Source organism: Patella vulgata, chromosome 2 (genome assembly GCF_932274485.2).
Source record: "Patella vulgata chromosome 2, xgPatVulg1.2, whole genome shotgun sequence".
Classification (NCBI taxonomy): Eukaryota; Metazoa; Mollusca; class Gastropoda; family Patellidae; genus Patella; species Patella vulgata.
The window spans coordinates 91,517,284-91,537,650 of record NC_065880.2 but is presented as its reverse complement, the minus strand read 5'-3'; the positions used below and the strand labels follow the sequence as shown (position 1 = coordinate 91,537,650).

Here is a 20,367-nt window from a genome sequence, read left to right as displayed (position 1 = left end):
ACGCTTAATGTTATAACCAGTATTTTGTTGACATTCATTGTGGGGTGGCATTGTGGCTGGGGTGGCGCCCTAGATTTGGACCCCCCCACCCATCTAGATCCGCTACTGCATATGGCCCCTACAAAACTCGCACCTGAGCTACTCGGTTCCTGACTGCGTCACTCGTACTAGGGGTATGGGCATCAGTCGGTCGCATTTTGGCAAAACACCCCCCCCCCCCCCCAAACAAAATCGTTATGTACGCCCCTGGCTTCGATACGGACTGGGTTAATAAAGACAAGATAACGTCATAAAGTGTGCCATACATTTAGTCTGAACAGCGGCGGTACGGTCTAATCTTATAGGGTTCTTTTACGTGCACACCAGTGGGTACACTTGACCACCGTTTAGGGCCACCGGACTCGGCGAAAACCCACGAGGTTGGACAGGCGACCCTACAAGCGGGAAATCGAAACCACGGCACCAGATTTAGTGACAGACCTTGTGATTTCACGCGCACGCATTAAACCACTAGACCCCCCCCCCCCCCCGCTACACACAATTTATATATATATAGAGAAGTGGAGTTTAACGTCCACTCTACACAAACTAAGTCATCTCGGGACTGACATAGGTTTCAATTTTATGTCAATAATTCACTTGCGCGTAGGGATCTTTAGCAGTGGGAGGAAACTGGAGGACCCGGAGAAAACCCATGAGGTTGTCACGTAAAACCGGGGAATCGAAACCAGCCCAGTTGACTCAATGACAGACCTAATGATACAGCGCGCACGCGCTAACCATTCGAGCACCCCACACAGTCATTTTAAACAAGATATATATATGTATATCAAATCAATTAAATGAACCAAGGTGGGTAAGCCGTTATAATGATGGAATAGGTGATTATTTCTTGCTGTTATCTAGTAAATGATAGACAATAATTGGATTCATTGCCTTCTTTAATTCTTGAAATGGGATTGTACCAACTCGGTTAATGAAGAACCACACACGATTTATCCTAGATACAAGACACAATCAACATATATAATTAAAAATTAACATAGATTAGAATAATGGGCAAAATATTTGACTTTTATATAGGAATGAAATGATGAGAGAGAGAGAGAGAGAGAGAGAGAGAGAGAGAGAGAGAGAGAGAGAGTGCTAGGAGAAAACCCACGAGGTTGGGCAGGCGACCCTACTCATTGTCACGTACAACCGGAGAATCGAAACAACGTCAGTTGAATCAATGACAGATCTGAATGGTTCTAGATCACAGGGTCTGGCATTCAGTTGAGTGACGTGAGTTTCGGTTATCCTCTTGTACGTGACAAGGAATAGGGTCACCCACTGCTAAAGCCCATACGCGTAAGCGAATTATTGAAATAAAATTCCACCATGTATTAGTCCCGAAATAACCTAGTACTGATGTGTGTGTCTCTCTCGAGATGACCTAGTAATGGTGTGTGTGTTTGTGTGTGTGTGTCTCTCTCGAGATGACCTAGTAATGGTGTGTGTGTGCGTCTCTCTCGAAATGACCTAGTAATGGTGTGTGTGTGTGTGTGTCTCCCTCGAAATGACCTAGTACTGGTGTGTGTCTCCAAATAACCTAGTAATGGTGTGTGTGTGCGTCTCTCTCGAAATGACCTAGTAATGGTGTGTGTGTGTGTGTCTCTCCCTCGAAATGACCTAGTACTGGTGTGTGTGTGTATGTCTCTCTCGAAATGACCTAGTAATGGTGTGTGTGTGTATGTCTCTCTCGAAATGACCTTGTACTAGTGTGTGTGTGTGTGTCTCTCTCTCTCGAAATGACCTAGTACTAGTGTGTGTGTATGTTTCTCTCTCTCTCGAAATGACTCTGTCGAGATGACCTAGTACTAGTGTGTGTGTGCCTACGAACAACGACATCAGCATGGTTTCTTGTACTCTTAGCCACGGGAATGTTTGTCGGATCGATGAGTGATTATTTTAGATAGTTTTTGTTGGATTTATAATGGGTGAACATGGTTAATTATATGGATTGACTACGTGTATGTACAGGCCAATCAATACAAGGGTAGGAAAGCGAAAGAGAGAGAGAGAGAGAGAGAGAGAGAGAGAGAGAGAGGGAGGGAGAGGGAGGGAGAGGGGGCGGGGTTTAACGTCCACTCGAGACAAACTAGGGTAGGAGAGGGAAAGAGAGAGAGAGAGAGAGAGAGAGAGAGGGAGGGACAAACTAGGGTAGGAGAGGGAAAGAGAGAGAGAGAGAGAGAGAGAGGGAGGGAGAGGGAGGGAGAGGGAGAGAGAGGGGGCGGGGTTTAACGTCCACTCGAGACAAATTAGGGTAGGAGAGGGAAAGAGAGAGAGAGAGAGGGAGGGAGAGGGAGGGAGAGGGAGAGAGAGGGGGCGGGGTTTAACGTCCACTCGAGACAAACTAGTACAATTTATATTTCGGGACTAATGTACTATATGTATGTCTCGAAATGACTAATGCCTCTCTCTCTCTCTCTCTCTCTCTCTCTCTCTCCCTTTCATTCATAAGTAATCGATTTTTCAAAACCAAACATTTAGAATTAATTAAGAGTGTGAATCAACAATTAGCATACTAATAATTGACACGCCCTGTAATACAAACTGTCCAGCTAACTGTGAAATACACAACACCTAGATACTGGACACAGCAGGAAGATAACTCCCAACTAATTGACAACTAAACTCAACCCATAATTACTTATTTCCATGTAAACTGTCATGATATGTTTTGAGAAATATGCGTTTGAAACTATTTTTACATCCGCATAGCATCGAAGGGTGTATCAATTGTACAAGACGCCATACCAATATTTCAGCTAAATACCAGGGCCCTGTTTCACGAAATCTTCACTAAAGATAAAATCCAAATTTTAGTAGATACTTCAATTTTGATTGGCTAAGCACTAAAATCAATCTAATATTATCCAATCAAATTACTAAAATTTGGATTTTTTTTATCTTAGTTAAATTTTCGTGAAACGGGCCCCTGGGCTATTATTCACAAAAACTTAAAATCATAAACTTAAGAACTGGGGCCTGTTTCACTAAATTTTAACTTAAAATAAAATCCAAATTTTAGTAATTTCGTTGGGTAATATATCATAAGGTATGTCATTGAGTCAACTGGCGTGGTTTCGATTTCCTGGTTGTACGTGACAAGGTAGGATCGCCTGTCCAATCTCGTGGGTTTTCTCCAGATCCTCCGGTTTCCTCCCACTGCTAAAGACCCCTAGGCGCAAGCGAATTATTGAAATAAAATTGAACCATGTGTTAGTCCCGAAATGACCCTCTCTCTCTCCCTCTCTCTCTCTCTCTCTCTCCCAGTTGAAGCGGAATACGACCCGATAACTAATTTTAGTTTTTTGGTTAATTACGGACGTCATTTGGAGATTTAAAATGTTCAACGAAGACAGAAAGGCGACCCTACGGGGAATCGAAACGATGCCAGTTGACTCAATAAAAGACCTTATGGAGCAACGCGCAAGCGTTAACCATTCCGTCACCCAACCCCCTAAAACGAAATGGTGTTTTACGTCCTACTGGGTTAACGAAGACGGGCATACATCATACTGTACAATGTGCTATATCAAATTCCAATTGCCAAGAATTCATTACATGCAAGCCCATGTAGAACGTGGTTTTTCGTCCCGTATGAATGAAATCAAGCGCTATTCAGTTTGGTAAAGTTCTTCGAAAGTAGCTTATGGCTAATCCCTCACATCATCCAGAACACGTCAATGATAACAACTCTTTCCAGACCCTAGTGTAGTGAAGACAAATAAATTTTGAATTATAAAAACACGAAACGAAATAGGATCTGTGTTTTAATCAGATCGGTTCAACTATGATCGTCATAAAATTTGCCATGTTTGTTCCTTGGGCAATTGCGCATCAATGGATGGACTTCGATTTCTAATATGACGCCACAGTTTTGAAATGACGGCGATGACGTCATACTTGGTTCCAGGTCCGTATAGACCAGTGGTGGGACCACTACGGTCCGCGGCACGACAGACCCTTCCACTACACCTGAACATTTATGAGTAATTTTATCTCTAAATGAAATAAAAAATCGAAATGGCTTATTGTTGGACCCAACCTCAAAAACAGACGTCACTCTCGCTAGGATCAATAATCTTTGTGGGTCTATTTGTCGCTTGCAGCGTCACTCAATGACGTAGTTCAAAGCCGTATATAGATACAGTTGCGACAACTGTGAAGCTAGAAAAGACACCATATTGGGCCCCAAGTAATAGTACCTACTAACTTAGTAACTATCTATTTATATATGCCCTATTATACTGTTGGCTGCCATGACAGGGATGTGCATAGACACGTCATAGATTTCCGCGAAAAGGATTCTATAGGGGATAAAACATACATTTTTTAAACGAGAAGTATAACTAAACAAACTATTATTATTATTATTATTATATACAACAAAAAGCGCATATTATTGTTATATAGCCTAATTCATAAGAAAACAATATAAAAAGATACACCAGATAAAAGCGCTATTAAATATATTTAACTTATGTGCAGACGGGTAAAGTGAAAAATGAAAATTTAAATAACAATTTGGGAGATAAAACCTTTTTGCCTTCTAGCCGTCAAAATAAGTGTCTGAAATTCCATGATGTTTTGGCCTGGACCCATTCCGGATTGTATGTCAATTTTCGGTCATCGACCATTAATTATATCATGAATTTTTCGCAAAACGAAATTTCTTTAAATTGACTAATGGGTAAAAACATTTAAAATCAGTGTAATTTAAATAAAAGGTGTCTAGAGACACTCTTCTCTACGCGCGACATGTGTTTCGGGCATATGTGATACGAGATATCGCTCTCCGAAACTTCATGGTTTCTTTTGCTATTTGTTTGGGGTAAGACGTTATCATTCAACTCCCATGTGTAAATAATAATATTAATTTGTCTAATATATAAACCGCAGTTGGTTTATAGTTTGTCCGACTCCATTGGGTATGTGCGGGGTTATTTCCAATGAAAAAAATCATCTTGTTCTGATGCTCAACCAGTTTCAAACATGGAGGCCACGGTGACTAATTGGGTAAGACGCTGACTTGCTAGCTTGGAGGTCGGGTGTTCGATCCCTGCATTGGCCTAGAAAGTTCGTCGAGATTTTCCGGCGTGGTTCTCCCTTGTCAGTGATGCAGGACTGGGAGCCTGACAAGGACAGCTGTCTAGTCGTTCGGATGAGACGAAAAACCGAGGTCCAGTGTATACATTCGAAAGCACGTAAAAGATCCCTTGGCAGTTGGAATTCGATATAAGAGTAGACGATAGTGCCGCTGCCAGGGCAAAATTTCCCTCATAGCACACTGTATGGCGTATGCCCGTCTTCATTAGCCCAGTATAGGAGCAGAACAGTAGGACGTTAAACCCCATTTCATTTCATTTCATTTCAATGAAATTGAATAACAATGTGATCCTATTAATTCATAATAAACATTGACGTCAAACGGGGTATGTATGTATGTACGCCAAAATGACCATAAAGACCATGTATTTCTCAAAAATTTCCAAGGCCGGCGGGAGACCCCCCCCTCCTCATGGCTACATTGTCTCAAGTACCGCCCCCCCTCCGTACACCCCCCCCCCCCCACACACACACCCTGCAAAAATTCCTGGATCCGCCCCTGTAAACAGTTCGAAATTGAAATAACGCAGCAATCTGTTTCACAGAGTATTACAAAGATCTTCTAATATCTCTGTAAAAGATGACTGCCTTCAACACATGACGTCATATCACGCGGCGTCAATCATTGGCTCAATGGTGGCGCGTGCATTCTTTACATAAGACGTTACTGATTCCAGCAGAATGGCGCCTTTTACTCATTTTAATACCCGTTTACACTAAAATAGGAAATAATTGTTACCTAAAAATACTTCAAATGTCTATTTTTCTGATACATAAAAAAATGTTTTAGAATTTAACTTGTCGGAGGAAAAAAGTTAATATTTGTTTCTCATTAAGTCGCATCGATGTCATCCTTATTAGTGATTGTTGCGGTCTAGCGAATATTCACTGCTGATCAGTGTGATAACGCAGCTGTCGGATTAACCTTGTGGGGGGCCCTGGACATACCAACTGTGCGGGGGCCCCCATTGTTGTTTGTTCAAATTGTTCGTACTGACCGCGGATCGTACTATAGTATGTATTCCGCCCCCTTGAGTGACTGGGGTGTTTTCCTCCAGGAATTTTTTTTTAAAATTAGGATTAATTTCAGTGCATCTGAGACAATTTAGGCAGCGATTTCCTGGGCTCCGAAAATCTGTTGGTACCTACCAGTCCCGGGGGCCCCCCAATATCCCTTACTGCCCAGGGCCCAATCCTCGCCCCCTCAGCCCAGGTACTGGTTGGCTCCGTCCGGGATAAAATATTAGTATGACCCAGAATTGTGGGGCCCCTAAATGTGGGGGGCCCGGGACATTTGTCCCACTTTGCCCCCCCCCCTAGATCCGGTACTGTGTCCATGCAACATTTGCCCCCATTAAGCACTGAATGGCGCATGCCCGTCTTCACTAGTCCGGGGAACCACGGTGACTCCGTAAGACGTTGGCTCGGTAGTCTGGCCGTCGCTGATTTGCCCCCTGTGTGGCCGTGAAGATTCCTCCTTGTCAGTGATACAGGGTAGAGTGCCTCGCAAGGGACAACGTATAGTCGTTTGGATAGGACGAAAAACCGAGATCTTGTGTACATATTTACGTGCACGTAAAAGATGCCTTGCCAGTTGGAATTCGATATGAGTAGACTGTACTGTAGCGACGCTGTCCGGGCAAACTTTCCGTCATACTCATAGCATACTGTATGGCGTATGCCCGTCTTCATTAGCACAGTATAGGAGCAGAACAGTAGGACGTTAAACCCCATTGATATACTATCTCAAGTATCGGGCTAATCCCGTCCTGCAAAAATTCATAGCCGACTGTATGGCGTATGTCCGTATTCATTAGCACCTTATAGGAGCCGAACAGTAGGACATTAAACCCCAATTCATTTTATTAGTTCGATCGATACCGAAAAGTAAGCTGGTAAACCGAAATATAGATTTTGTTATCCGGTTGGTCAAAAAGCTGTGACAGGGCAAAAATTGCCCCATTGCGCAATGCGTGGCGCATAACCGTCTTCAAAAGCCCTGTCGATCCCGACATTAAAACCGTATTTCCTTTGTCACCCAGGCACCAGCTTACCATGATTTGTTAATTAAGTAATACCAATAAAATTAACACGATTAGTTATTTGTTAATGTCTAATTGGATGTATATTACACACATGCTCTTATAATTTATTGGAAATCTTTTATATCGTCAAATGGCGTGTTATATATCTATATATATATATATATCGTTTTGCTTATTTGTAGAATAAATCTAATGGCCGTGGGACCAATCAAGATATTGGACATTACTGGTTTAATTAATCCCAACTATGGTAACGGATCCTACCTGCGAAGCAAGCAAAAATAGATTTAATTTCATCGATGGAGAATCTGGAGTTTTCGTGTACATCTGTTATTTTGTTTTATGAGATGAGATGAAACTTCATTTGATGAATTAAGATCTGTGGATTTTTCTCATTTTCAACTCATCTCAACTCTCTGCAAATCAAAGAAGAAGACGTGAAGGACAAAACTCGACCAGAAAACGTCCACATGTCCAGAAGCTTCTTACATTTCTTGCTTGTCGGACATGGCGGCCAGCAGCGATCTCACCACCATGGTCATATCCTCGGAGGAGATGACATCTCTAGTTCCAGAGACGTCCTCCGCTGGACCGAAGCCTCCCCCCATGTCATCCTTGGCTTATACGATAATTGGGATAGTAATGATGTGTTATTGTTGTTTGGGATTCACTTTCAACAGTTGCTCCATTCTGGTTTTTGCCAAGAACAAGAATCTCAGATCCCCGACCAATATGTTTATACTGGCGTTAAATATTTGTGATTTCCTCATGGCATCTGCAGCAGCTCCGTTCTCGGCGTTCTCAAGTTTGTCCCACGGATGGATGTTTGGAGAAATCGGTTGTTTATACGAGGGTTTCATGGTTTATTTTCTCGGACAAACATCCATGTACCTACTGGCAGCCATATCATTCGATAGATATTTTGTTATAGCCAAGCCATTACAAGCTTCTAAAATAACACATCGTATTGCTGGAATAAGTGTTGGTATCTGCTGGTTTCTGGGATTCTTGTGGTCGGCGTTACCTGCCGTGGGTTGGAATCGCTACGCGTTGGAAGGAGCCGAGATATCTTGCAGTGTTGTATGGCAGAGTGACAACCCCTCAGACATGAGCTATATATTTGTAATATTTTTCGCCTGTCTGGTTGTTCCTCTAGGTGTCATGTTTTTCTCCTATTTCAACGTGTATATGACGGTAAGTGAAATAAAATTAATATTTTTCTCTTATCAACAGGGGGCGTTGGATGGCCGAATGGTTAGCGTGTGCGCGCTGTATCCTAAAATCTGTCACTGAGTCAACTGGCGTGGTTTCGATTCCCCGATTGCACGTGACTGTTCAACCTCGTGAGTTTTCTCCGGGTCATCCCACTGCTAAAGATCCCTAAGCGCAAGCGATTTATTGTAATAAAATTGAACCATATGTTAGTCCCGAAACGACAAAGTTTGTATCGAGTGGACGTTAAATCTCTCTCTCTCTCTCTCTCTCTCTCTCTCTCTTTCATTACCCCAGTCGGTGCAGAACAGTAGGACTTTAAACCCCCATTTCATTTGATTTAAATAGGTCAATAATTGTGTTCGGTAATATGATACTGATTGGGACTAGCCGAACTAAAATATGACCTAATGTTCCCGTCAAAATGTACAACGTAATTCAGACATTATCTGACGACATATTCCCGCTGTGGGATTAAATAAGGCTAATGATTGGTTTTAATAATATGAAACGGAAGTCAACTGTCCGTCCTGTGATTTATATAAGTCTAATATTACCTGTGGCTTGCTTGTTAAATTGCTTCAATGGTACACACATCAATAATCTGTCTACAGGACGACAACACATAAAACAACAGGGGAGTTGGATGGTTGTATCATAAGGTCTGTCATTGAGTCAACTGGCGTGGTTTCGATTCCCCGGTTGTGCGTGACAAGGAGTAGGGTTGCCTTCCAGCCTCGTGGGTTTTCTCCAGTTTCCTCCCACTGCTAAAGACCCCTACGCGCAAGCGAATTATTGAAATAAAATTGAACCATATGTTAGTCCCGAAATGACATAGTTTGTGTCGAGTGGACGTTACCCTCTCTCTCTGTGTAAAAGTTAGATAAAGAGCTGGTCGTTCTGGCTATATTGGTTGTTTGTAGTTTTGACAAGATGTGTGCATTGCTTGTTTATTATTATAAATGAAATGAAATGAAATTAAATGGGGTTTAACGCCCTACTGTTCTGTTCCGAACTGGGCTAATGTAGACGGGCGTACTAGTATATTCGAGAGTTAACCTCGCTTCTCCATTTTTAAATTAAATCATTAATTGGCCGAACCGTGCATTGATTGTTTATTATCGTAACCGCGGTACTAGCATATTCGAGACTTAACTTCGCCTCTCTATTTTAAATTAATTGGCCGAACCGATCAAATCTATTTAAAATCGGAGCCACCCGATAGTCGTTTATTATAGGCTTGTTTTGTTAATAAATGTCTAATTAATAATTTGAAATAACATTTAAGCCGTAAAGAAAGACCTGCAATAGACAGATTTAGCTCTTGCATAAAGCATCGTTATAATTACACATTAAAGTAGCCAAGTCTCTAAGTCAATATCATCCAATGTTCTCGTCATTGAAAACAGGTATTATTTGTCAATTTAAATCTACATTGATGTTGTAATCTTATCGGAAAAAGGTGGGTTTCTGATATCTAATATTTAAGACAAAAAAAACATTCTACCATTGCATTTCAGAGACTCGAAGAACGAGGCTAGACATTCCACAAATCATGTCAAACGGTGACGCCATTTTCTTATCTGGAGAGCATGCGCAAAAATATTAACGGTGCACACTGGAATAATCAGACGCCAAAAAATTGCCATGCGATTGAGACTTCTGGCGTATTGCGCCGAACATAACTGATTTGAAATTAGAGTAAAAACGGAAACGATTAAATGTAAAACAGTTTATATACATTCATATATTACATTATTATATGCATTGCGACCGGCCGTTTGTGTCATCCGGTTTCCTCCCACTGCTAAACAGCCATACGCGCAAGCGAATTATTGAAATAAAATTGAACCATATGTTAGTCCCGAAATGACCTAGTTTGTGTCGAGTGGCCGTTAAACCCCATTCTCTCTCTCTCTCTCTCTCCATTTGTGTCAATTTCTAGGTCCCAAATATTAGCGATTTAACTCCTTTAAATAACCAATCTAATAGGTACATATTAGCGTGCATTATGCCGTGGGGAATTTGATATTTTCGCGAAAATTGTAAATGACGAATCGCTGCTTTAACATAAAACAAGAACGTCATAAAAAGCGAAACTATTATATAGTAAAATAATTTTTATATCAACTGCTTTTTATATTTATTGTACGAGGTTGATTGATATTAGCTGTCATCCACTGTTATACAGAGAAAATAGATTTACAGCTCGCGTGCTCGTAGTCTTATTCATCGTCATCTCCTTGTTTGTAACAATAACCACAAAATTCTTTTATCTTCTTTGCCAGGAAGGTGCTGATTCTATAAACAGGAGATTCCCGGTGCCATGCCATAAAATCTGGTTATTCCCTTCAGACTTGTAGGGTCGCCTGTCCAACCTCGTGGGTTTTCTCTGGGTCCTCCGGTTTCCTCCCACTGCTAAAGACCCCTACGCGCAAGCGAATTTTTAAAAAAAAAAAATTGAACCATATGTTAGTCCCAAAATGACCTAGTTTGTGTCGAGTGGACGTTAAACCCCATTTCTCTCTCTCTCTCTCCTTCAGACTTGTCTTTAGTAGATTCGAGGGGTGAGAGGCACGGTGGCTCAGTGAGTAGGAGATCCCGTGTTCGACAGCTGTCTAGTCGTATGGATAGGACGAACAACAGAGGTCCCGTCTACACATTTGCGTGCACGTAAAAGATTCCTTAGCGCCGCTGTCTGGGCAAACTTCCCCTCATAGCACACTATATATGGCGTATGCCCGTCTTCATTAGCCCAGTCCGGGCAGCACAATAGGACGTTAAACCCCATTTCATTTCATTTTGTCTTTAGTAGATTCGACGGCGGTTGAGTGACCGAATGGTTAACGCGTTCGCGTTGGATCATAAGGTCTGTCATTGAGTCAAGTGGTGTGGTTTCGATTCTCCGCTTGTACGTTACCAGGAGTAGAGTCGTCTGTTCATCCTCAGGGATTTCTCCCCAATTATTGAAATAAACTTGAACCATATGTTAGTCCCGAAATGGCCTAGTTTGTCTTGAGTCGACGTTAGTCTCTCTCTCTCTCTCTCTCTCTCTCTCTCCCTCTCATGAACTATATATAGCGAGAACTGTCAGCTTTTTATCAAAATCTTATAACATACACCTTTAACAAAAGCGGAATAAATAAAAAACTTCCCACGGAAATGTGTTATTCGATATCATTGAATACAGGCATTTAAATCAACTACATGTTCATGACACAGATTCCAGATATTCCTATTTTTAAAGGGACAATAACACTCTTGCTGGCTTGAAAGCTCCAGAAAATAAATAATATCTCTATCTAAGTACTAGATGTTTAAGTGTCCTACCTGTTGTGTAAATTATCCATTACATCCTATTTTACTTGTCCAGAGGGTTCGAAAATATTTTTAAATCGAAGTTTCATTTGAAAAGGTTTACGTTAGACGTTTCAAACCATTATGTTGAATTTTTCAAAATTTTTAAATAAGGTGTGTTAAGATGAAATTTGTATCATCAATTAATTGAAATATTCTAAAATAGTACAATTTGTTGACCAGAGTAAAGATTGGGACATATTATTCAGTTACAACAAGAGTGGTATTGAGCCTTTAAAATTAACTTTACTATGGCGGATGACGTCCTTTTTTGAAGATACATCAAGTTAGATTTATTTGTTTTTATTTTTTATAAGAATTTAATTTTGTTTTCAAGAAAAACAGTGACACGCGTGGGCTATTGTAGAAAATAAACGACTTTGTCTTATACTTTAATTTAAAAATGTATCACAAAACCTCCGTTTATTTCCTCCAGACTTGTGTCTATTGGATAAAAACTCTGTGCCGAGGTGTTGTGTTGACGAATGGTCTATCGCTTGGGTGTTAAATCAAAAAGCATGCTATCGATTCCTAACTTGTATTTAACGAAGAGAAGGGTTGGACTAAACGTGCAATTTGTCATATTAAAGACATTCTTATTTTCATATCAGGGATTTGGCTCTCTGTCTCTCTCTCTCTCTCTCCGTTTCATTTTGTTTCGTAGGATAATGTTCCGTCTTTGTTGAGCATTTTAAATCTCAAAATCACACTTAAGTCCGTAATGAGACTGGTGTTCAACTGTAGACATAATTAACATAAGATTAAACTAAAATTAGTTAACGAGTCGTCTTCCGCTTTTAAAAACTTCAATTTGAAAATTGTGGTTTCTTCCGTTTTCAGCTTTAAAATTAAAAAGTTTTACATTCTTGATCTGTACAAAATGCTGTTATTTTCACCAATTACGTCATGTTGAACATGATCTGTTTCCAAGGGTCGTGGTTGAGATTTAAATCCATGTACAAATTTTAACTGATGACCAGGGCCCTGTTTCACGAAATTTTAACTAAAGATAAAATCCAAATTTTAGTAGATAGTTCAATTTTGATTGGCTAAGCACTAAAATCAATCTAATATTATCCAATCAAATTACTAAAATTTTAGTTCAATTTTGATTGGCTAAGCACTAAAATCAATCTAATATTATCCAATCAAATTACTAAAATTTTAGTAATTTGATTGGATAATATTAGATTGATTTTAGTGCTTAGCCAATCAAAATTGAACTAAAATTTTAGTAATTTGATTGGATAATATTAGATTGATTTTAGTGCTTAGCCAATCAAAATTGAAGTATCTACTAAAATGTAGATTTTATCTTTAGTGAAGATTTCGTGAAACAGGGCCCTGGTATTTAACTGAAATATTGGTATGGCGTCTTGTACAATTGATACACCCTTCGATGCTATGCGGATGTAAAAATAGTTTCAAACGCATATTTCTCAAAACATATCATGACAGTTTACATGGAAATAAGTAATTATGGGTTGAGTTTAGTTGTCAATTAGTTGGGTGTCATCTTCCTGCTGACAGTTTGTATTACAGGGCGTGTCAATTATTTGTATGCTAATTGTTGATTCACACTCTTAATTAATTCTAAATGTTTAGTTTTGAGAAATCGATTACTTATGAGAGAGAGAGAGAGAGAGAGAGAGAGAGAGAGAGAGATGAATAATAGTCCTGTGTCCAGTATATAGGTGCTGTGTATTATTATGCTAATTGTTTATTCACACTCTTAAAGGGGCATCATGGGAGATAAGATAAAGAGCTGGCAGGTTTCACTATAATAGTTAAAACGAAGATAATGTAAAGGAAATTTGCTGAAAATTTCAGTCAAATTGGTCCACTTTGAACCGTGATATTACCTTTTGAATTTTAGGCCTAGCCTCAATCATCATTACTGAAGTCGGTACCATAAAAAAACATAGTCTCGACTATCCATTTTTGGATTAAATCATCAATGAGCACCAAATCGGATTCAAATCCAGTAAATATCGCAGGCTGACGATGACATCGAGAGTTGATTATGGTCTGGATAAGTTAATTAATGTCTAATTAATAACATTTCATGTTTGGTTTCTCTCTGTGATTTATGGAACTTATATTCATACAGGGGGGGGGGGCTAAATAGTTAGCACGTGCGCGCTGTACCATAAAGTCTGTCATTGAGTCAACTGGCGTGGTTTCGAATCCCCGGTTGTACGTGGCAAGGAGTAGGGTCGCCTGTCCAACCTCGTGGGTTTTCTCCGGGTCCCCCGGTTTCCTCCCACTGCTAAAGACCCCTACGCGCAAGCGTATTATTGAAATAAAATTAAACCATATGTTAATCCGGAAATGATTTAGTTTGTGTCGAGTGGACGTTAAACCCCATTTATCTCTATATATATATTCATACAATAATATCGTCAGTTGAGTTATAATTGAAAACACATTTTACTTCCGTCAAGAACTTTAATGTAAGGCAAGAAACTATAGAAATAGTTGGATTCCTTAAAAAAAAAACCACCTATGTAATTTGCCTGTTCCATTTAAAGGGACAATAACACTCTTGCTGGCTTGAAAGCTCCAGAAAATAAATAATATCTCTATCTAAGTACTAGATGTTTAAGTGTCCTACCTGTTGTGTAAATTATCCATTACATCCTATTTTACTTGTTCAGAGGGTTCGAAATTATTTTTAAATCGAAGTTTCATTTGAAAAGGTTTACGTCAGACGTTTCAAACCATTATGTTGAATTTTTCAAAATTTTTAATAAGGTGTGTTAAGATGAAATTTGTATCATCAATTAATTGGAATATTGTAAAATAGTGCAATTTGTTGACCAGAATAAAGATTGGGACATATTATTCAGTTCCAACAAGAGTGGTATTGAGCCTTTAAACAGTTACTTTAAACTTTCACAGTTTTCCATTTGGCAAAGGATTAACCAACCCTTAAGACGAACAGAGAATTAAACATGGGTGCCATGGCAATACCGTGCTACCATTTTTTTTTCTTCTCCTTCTTTTTTGTCCTTAAGCCTTGTGCGGACACGTCGACAACAAGGGGTAATCTAAGACCCCAGACATAAATTGGTTTTTGGATGCATAATTTTATTCAAATATGATCAAACTACAGCCTCATATAAAGACTGAATAATAATCAAAGTAAAAAAAAAAATATTTGAGGTATTAACAGTGACGATATGAATTATAAGGTATTTTTGAAACCATACAAATTTACGTTTCCATGTAGAATCGTCTTTTGACGGGGATGGTAGAGTACCTAGATTTGTGTTCAGATCTAGATTACTAGAATGATCAACACAATATCATCAGTTAGAAAGATTCCAAATACAAAGCTAGCACCGAGGGCAGAACAGATTAGACCAGCAAAATGTTTAAAAGGAAAGGGGAGGACCCTTGTTTCCGATAATGTAATACTCGTAGTTTCTTGTCAAATGATGAATGTTGCCATTACCTCACTTCCGTTATACCCGACGTTAAGTAGCTAACAATGTATAAAATTCTCGTTAAGTAATTATGAACTAGTTCTCCACAAATGTTAACGATATTGTCGTAGGGCCCCAGAAATACCCCTTGTATACGCACAAGGGTTAAAGGCGATTTTACACAGAAACTTTTCAGATCGAAGCTTTGGTTTTTCACAAACACATTTGGTGTGCCAGGCTAACATCGAACACGGGACCGCCAACGTCTTCTTACTCACTGAGTCACCGAGGCTCCCGGAGATGTAATGTTATTCAATGCATTCTTCACACTTCCAAGGCCATAAGCGAAGCCCCGAAGCCCCGAAGCCAGAAATGTTCGCCCACTTCAAAGCCCAGCCTTGAGGCGAAGTTTTAGCATCGCAACGTCTTCGCAGATCATTTTTTGAGCGAAGCTAATGAGTAGAACTTTGTTGAATTTAACTTCTGCGCTTCGCTTTAAACATCGCAGCCGAACAGTCAGTCAATCAGCAACACGACGTCTGCCATTGCGATCACGTGAACCATCTAACACCATGACAAGGCCAGCTTCTGCTAGCTTTTGTACAATCGACGGAGAAAACCCACGAGATTGGACAGGCGAGCACACGTGCTAACCATTCGGCCATCCACCTCCTCGCCTATCTTAGCTTCACTTCGCATTTGAAGCTTCGCTTATCGAGGTATAAATTGGCCTTTAAGTGGTTTTTGGGAACACAAGCAGGGGCTGTTGCTCACCTTATCACCAAAATTGGTTTTTGGCACATCTCGCGTACATTCATGAAATCTGTGTTAAAATGTCCCTTGTGATTCTCAAAGACAATATAAATCCCTCGCAGTAGTCTATTCTGATATAACACAAATTCTGGTGATACTGTGAACAACGCCCCCATGTATGTCATGTCCTGAAAAGCTTTAGTTAAACATATATTATGCAAGGGCTAAATCTGCCTATTGCAGGTATTTGTTTAGGCCTGAAATATTATCTAAATTATTAATTAACTTATCCAGACCATAATCAACCCTCGATGTCATTGCTAGCCTGCGATATTTACTGGATTAGGATCTTTTTTTCTGCTCAACTTTCATTCATGATTTAATCATGAAATAGATAATCGAGACTATGTTTTTTATCGTACCGACTTTAGTAATGATGATCGATTATGTGGCTATAACTCTCTCATTATCGGTCTATTGTTGACTTAATGACATCATCATCCTGTTTTGGAAAAATATAATCACGATTCTTGGTTCATACAGAGTACAATAGACAACCTGTTACATCACTCGTCATCATATCTATTCGTCCATATATAACCCCGATAATTCACAATCATAAGATATGACGATTCAAGTTTTAACAATTTATTAAGTATCTTTTTTTGTTGTACAGTCAAACCAATTACATTTTCAAGTTTTAAAAGAGGTAATGTTATATAAATTATTAAACATACATTATGCAAGAGCTAAATCTGCCTATTGCAGGTCTTTGTTTAGGCCTGAAATGTTATCTAAATTATTAATTAACTTATCCAGACCATAATCAACTCTCAATGTCATTGCTAGCCTGCGTTATTTACTGGATTAGGATCTTATTTTCTGCTCAACTTTCATTCATGATTTAATCATGAAATAGATAATCGAGACTATGTTTTTTATCGTACCGACTTTAGTAATGATGATCGAGGCTAGGCCGATAATTCAATCTCTAAATTCTCGGTTCAAAGTGAATCAATTTGACTGAAAATTTCAGCAAATTCCCTTTACAATATCTCGGTTTAGAGTGGATCAATTTTACTGGAATTTTCAGCAAATACCCTTTACCTTATCTAGTATTTACTTATAGTGAGAACTGCCAGCTCTTTATCTAATCTCCCATAATGTATCTTTCAATCTGTGCCGGTTCCTGTTATTTATTGATTTAGTTTCATTACAGATTAAATCCATCAATAAGAATCAAGTATGGGACATGAAAAGTCGAGTAGCTCGTAGAAATCTTAGAATCGAGAAGAAAATGTTTAAAACAATTCTAGTCATGTGCGGTAAGTATACTTAAAACATAGATATGACGCCACCCTTCGATGTTTTTAACCAGTTGTTCTTTCTATTTACATAATGGACAGTCTTCGACCATTATCTATCACTTAATGGGCCAATCTCGATAATATTTTGGAGAATAAAGCTGCTTAATGTTGTGTTAAAAGCCCTTACTCAACTAAACCGAGTAACTAACACCGTCAATCTTCATCTGAAAACTGAGACCGGCGTCCCAAGCAGTATTATACGGTGTCTTGATAAAACCAGACTTTTCTCTAATAAAAATAACGTGTAGGTGAAATTTATCTTTCGCTATCAAGTACAGCACATGGGTCATGTGGGTCATGCACTGTATAGACCTCTAAAAGAATAACAATCGATTATCAGGTCACCCAACGAAAAAACACCCGAAGTCTTAAAAGGGTTACATGTCCAGATAAACGGTTTAGACGTTCACGTCCAAACGACTCGATATTTTGAGCTGAAATTTTGAGACAAGGTAAATACACCATTCCTCTATATTATGGCACTTAACTTTCATACGTACACTGACTTTTATTTTTGAGACTCTGTTCAAATCGGGATAAGTGTACATTGAAATCGATTAACGTCCTGCGATATATTTAAGGGGCATTATATAAGAGCTAAATCTGCCTGTTGCCTGTCTTTATTTGGACTTCATATGTTATATAAGTTATTAATTAGACATTTATTCAAATGACAAGCCTATAATCTGCTGTCTAGAACATCAAATGTTATATAAGTTATTATTTAGACATTTATTCACATGACAAGCCATAATCAACTCTCTAGATTATCGGATGGCACAGATTAAAATGGACTGAAATACGATCGCCATTTAAAGATTTAATTTAAAAATGAAAATGAAATGAAGTGAAATGGGGTTTAACATCCTACTGTTCTGCTCCTAACCTGGGCTAATGAAGACGGGTATACGCCATACAGTGTGCTATGAGGGAAATTTTGCCCAGACAGCGGCACTTCGGTCTACTCTTATATCGAATTCCAACTGCCAAGGGATCTTTTACGTGCACGCCAATGTGTAGATGGGACCTCGGTTTTTCGTCCCATCCGAACGACTAGACAGCTGTCCTTGTCAGGCCCTCCGTCCAATTTCAAAATGGAAAGGCTGGGCAGCGGTTCATCGGGATTTTCCAGCGTGGTTTCCTCTTTTCAGTGGTGCAAGAAGGGGACAGGGGCAAGCGATAACGTATAGTCATTTGGAAGAGACGAAAAAAGGAGATCTTGTGTACACATTGGTGTGCACGTACAAGAACTGCTGACAGTATAACGTATGTCCATCTCCAATAGTCTGAAAGTAGGACGTTAAACCCCATTTCATTTCTTTTCTTCCATATTTTGAAGAACCGGGCTTCCCAATTGTGTTAGTTGGTGATTGCGAAGCTGGTTTGTGTAGCCCCTCGGGTGCTTCTAGACACCTTGAATTAATAGTGCACCTGAAAGATCCCTTGGCAGTTGAAATTATTAATCTAAAAAATAAGAACTAATCAGTTAATTATTGATTGCTCTGTTTTTTGTTTTCAGCTGCCTTTGTCGGAGCATGGACGCCATACACCGCAGTGTCCTTCTACGCAGCATTTGGTGGGGCACATGCTATTTCACCTCTTGTGGGAACTCTGCCAGCTCTGTTGGCTAAATGTGCGGGTTTGCTCAACCCTATAATATACGTGGCGACCAATAAACAATTCCGTACCGCATTTTATCAGCTGGTGCCTTGTGACGGAGTCAAGAAAACGCTACAAAAGAAGGAAGACGAACCGGACTCGGACGACTCGGGCGACGAAAACGAAACGAAAACGAAGAAGGACAGTAAAGATAATAAAGATAACAAAGCGACTACGAGCAAAAAGGGTGGCGGTGGTAACGCCGTGGGTCCAGCCCCGGAGGTTATTGACGAGAAAGAAGCCGAGACTCAGATAGAGGAAATTATTCACACTCCGAACCATACCGCCAATACTAACGTTATAAAAGTTGAACGGGTAGAAATGACCGAACTAACTAAAGTTGATTGAAAAACTGTGTGTTCGGAGAACATCGTTTACTTGTGTCCAAAATTAGGCATTCCAGAAAGAGTTCGTGTATTCATGCGTGATGCTTGATACAGATGGATGGGACAGGTTAAGAGCGTATCGTCGCTGGAGATTACGTTGTCATGGTTATCAAGAACATGGTGTTATCACTGACTATTGTCTTTCACATATCGAAATATACATATATATAAATATTATATAAAGGTGGCGCCCTCAATTCATCATTTCACTATACGCCTGATTTGTTTGTATATAAAATGATAAATGTTGTACCACTGTTGGCATAGCAACGCTTCCATATTTAATATGTGCTCAATAAACCGTGTTTGTAACATAATTTCTTCTTTGGATAATCACAATATTCCAAAGTGCACAGGATGTTTCGAGATAAAATTAAGATGTTATTAGGGATGATTCGGCTGCAGGTTGACTTTTCGTCAGTGGAGGCTCGACTGGGCTGTCCCAGAATTGAATATCGGCGTGCATCGAAAGGAAATCTCTGGAATTATCAAGTCCACTTTATAGGGTGAACATAGTTAAATAAATTTATGTTTGTCTCAAGAGAGAGAAAGAGAGAAATGGGGTTTAACGTCCACTCGACACAAACTAGGACTAACATATGGTTTAATTTTATTTCAATAATTTACTTGGGCGTAGGGGTCTTTAGCAGTGGGAGGAAACCGGAGGACCCGGAGAAAACCCACGAGATTGGACAGGCGACCCTACTCCTTGTCACGTACAACCGGGGAATCGAAACCCCGCCAGTTGACTCAATGACAGGCCTTATGATACAGCGTATTTTATAGACGACATTATATTCCTTTTCTTTCCATTTCTAATAAATACATTTTTGAAAATTAAAACTAATTTTACGTGCCTGCCAACGCGTACAAGGGACCATGATTTTTAGTTCCGTCTGAAAAAGAGAGAGAGAGAGAGAGAGAGAGAGAGAGAGATGAGATTAAACGTCCACTCGACACAAACTAGGTCATTTCGTAACTAACAAATTTTCAATAATTCGTGTGC

The 20,367-nt window shown here is 39.6% G+C and overlaps 1 protein-coding gene across 1 annotated transcript in view; it reads left to right on the top strand.

Moving 5' to 3' along the window:
- The window catches only part of LOC126810099 (parapinopsin), a 33,093-nt gene extending 13,461 nt beyond the window's left edge, over positions 1 to 19,632 (top strand). The window contains exons 2-4 of the mRNA XM_050535065.2: positions 7,382 to 8,393; positions 17,169 to 17,274; positions 18,836 to 19,632. Coding sequence (XP_050391022.1) covers positions 7,707 to 8,393; positions 17,169 to 17,274; positions 18,836 to 19,323 — 1,281 coding nt within the window. The 5' untranslated portion in view covers positions 7,382 to 7,706 and the 3' untranslated portion in view covers positions 19,324 to 19,632. The remainder of the gene's footprint in view (positions 1 to 7,381; positions 8,394 to 17,168; positions 17,275 to 18,835) is intronic.
- Positions 19,633 to 20,367: the final 735 nt, after the last annotated feature.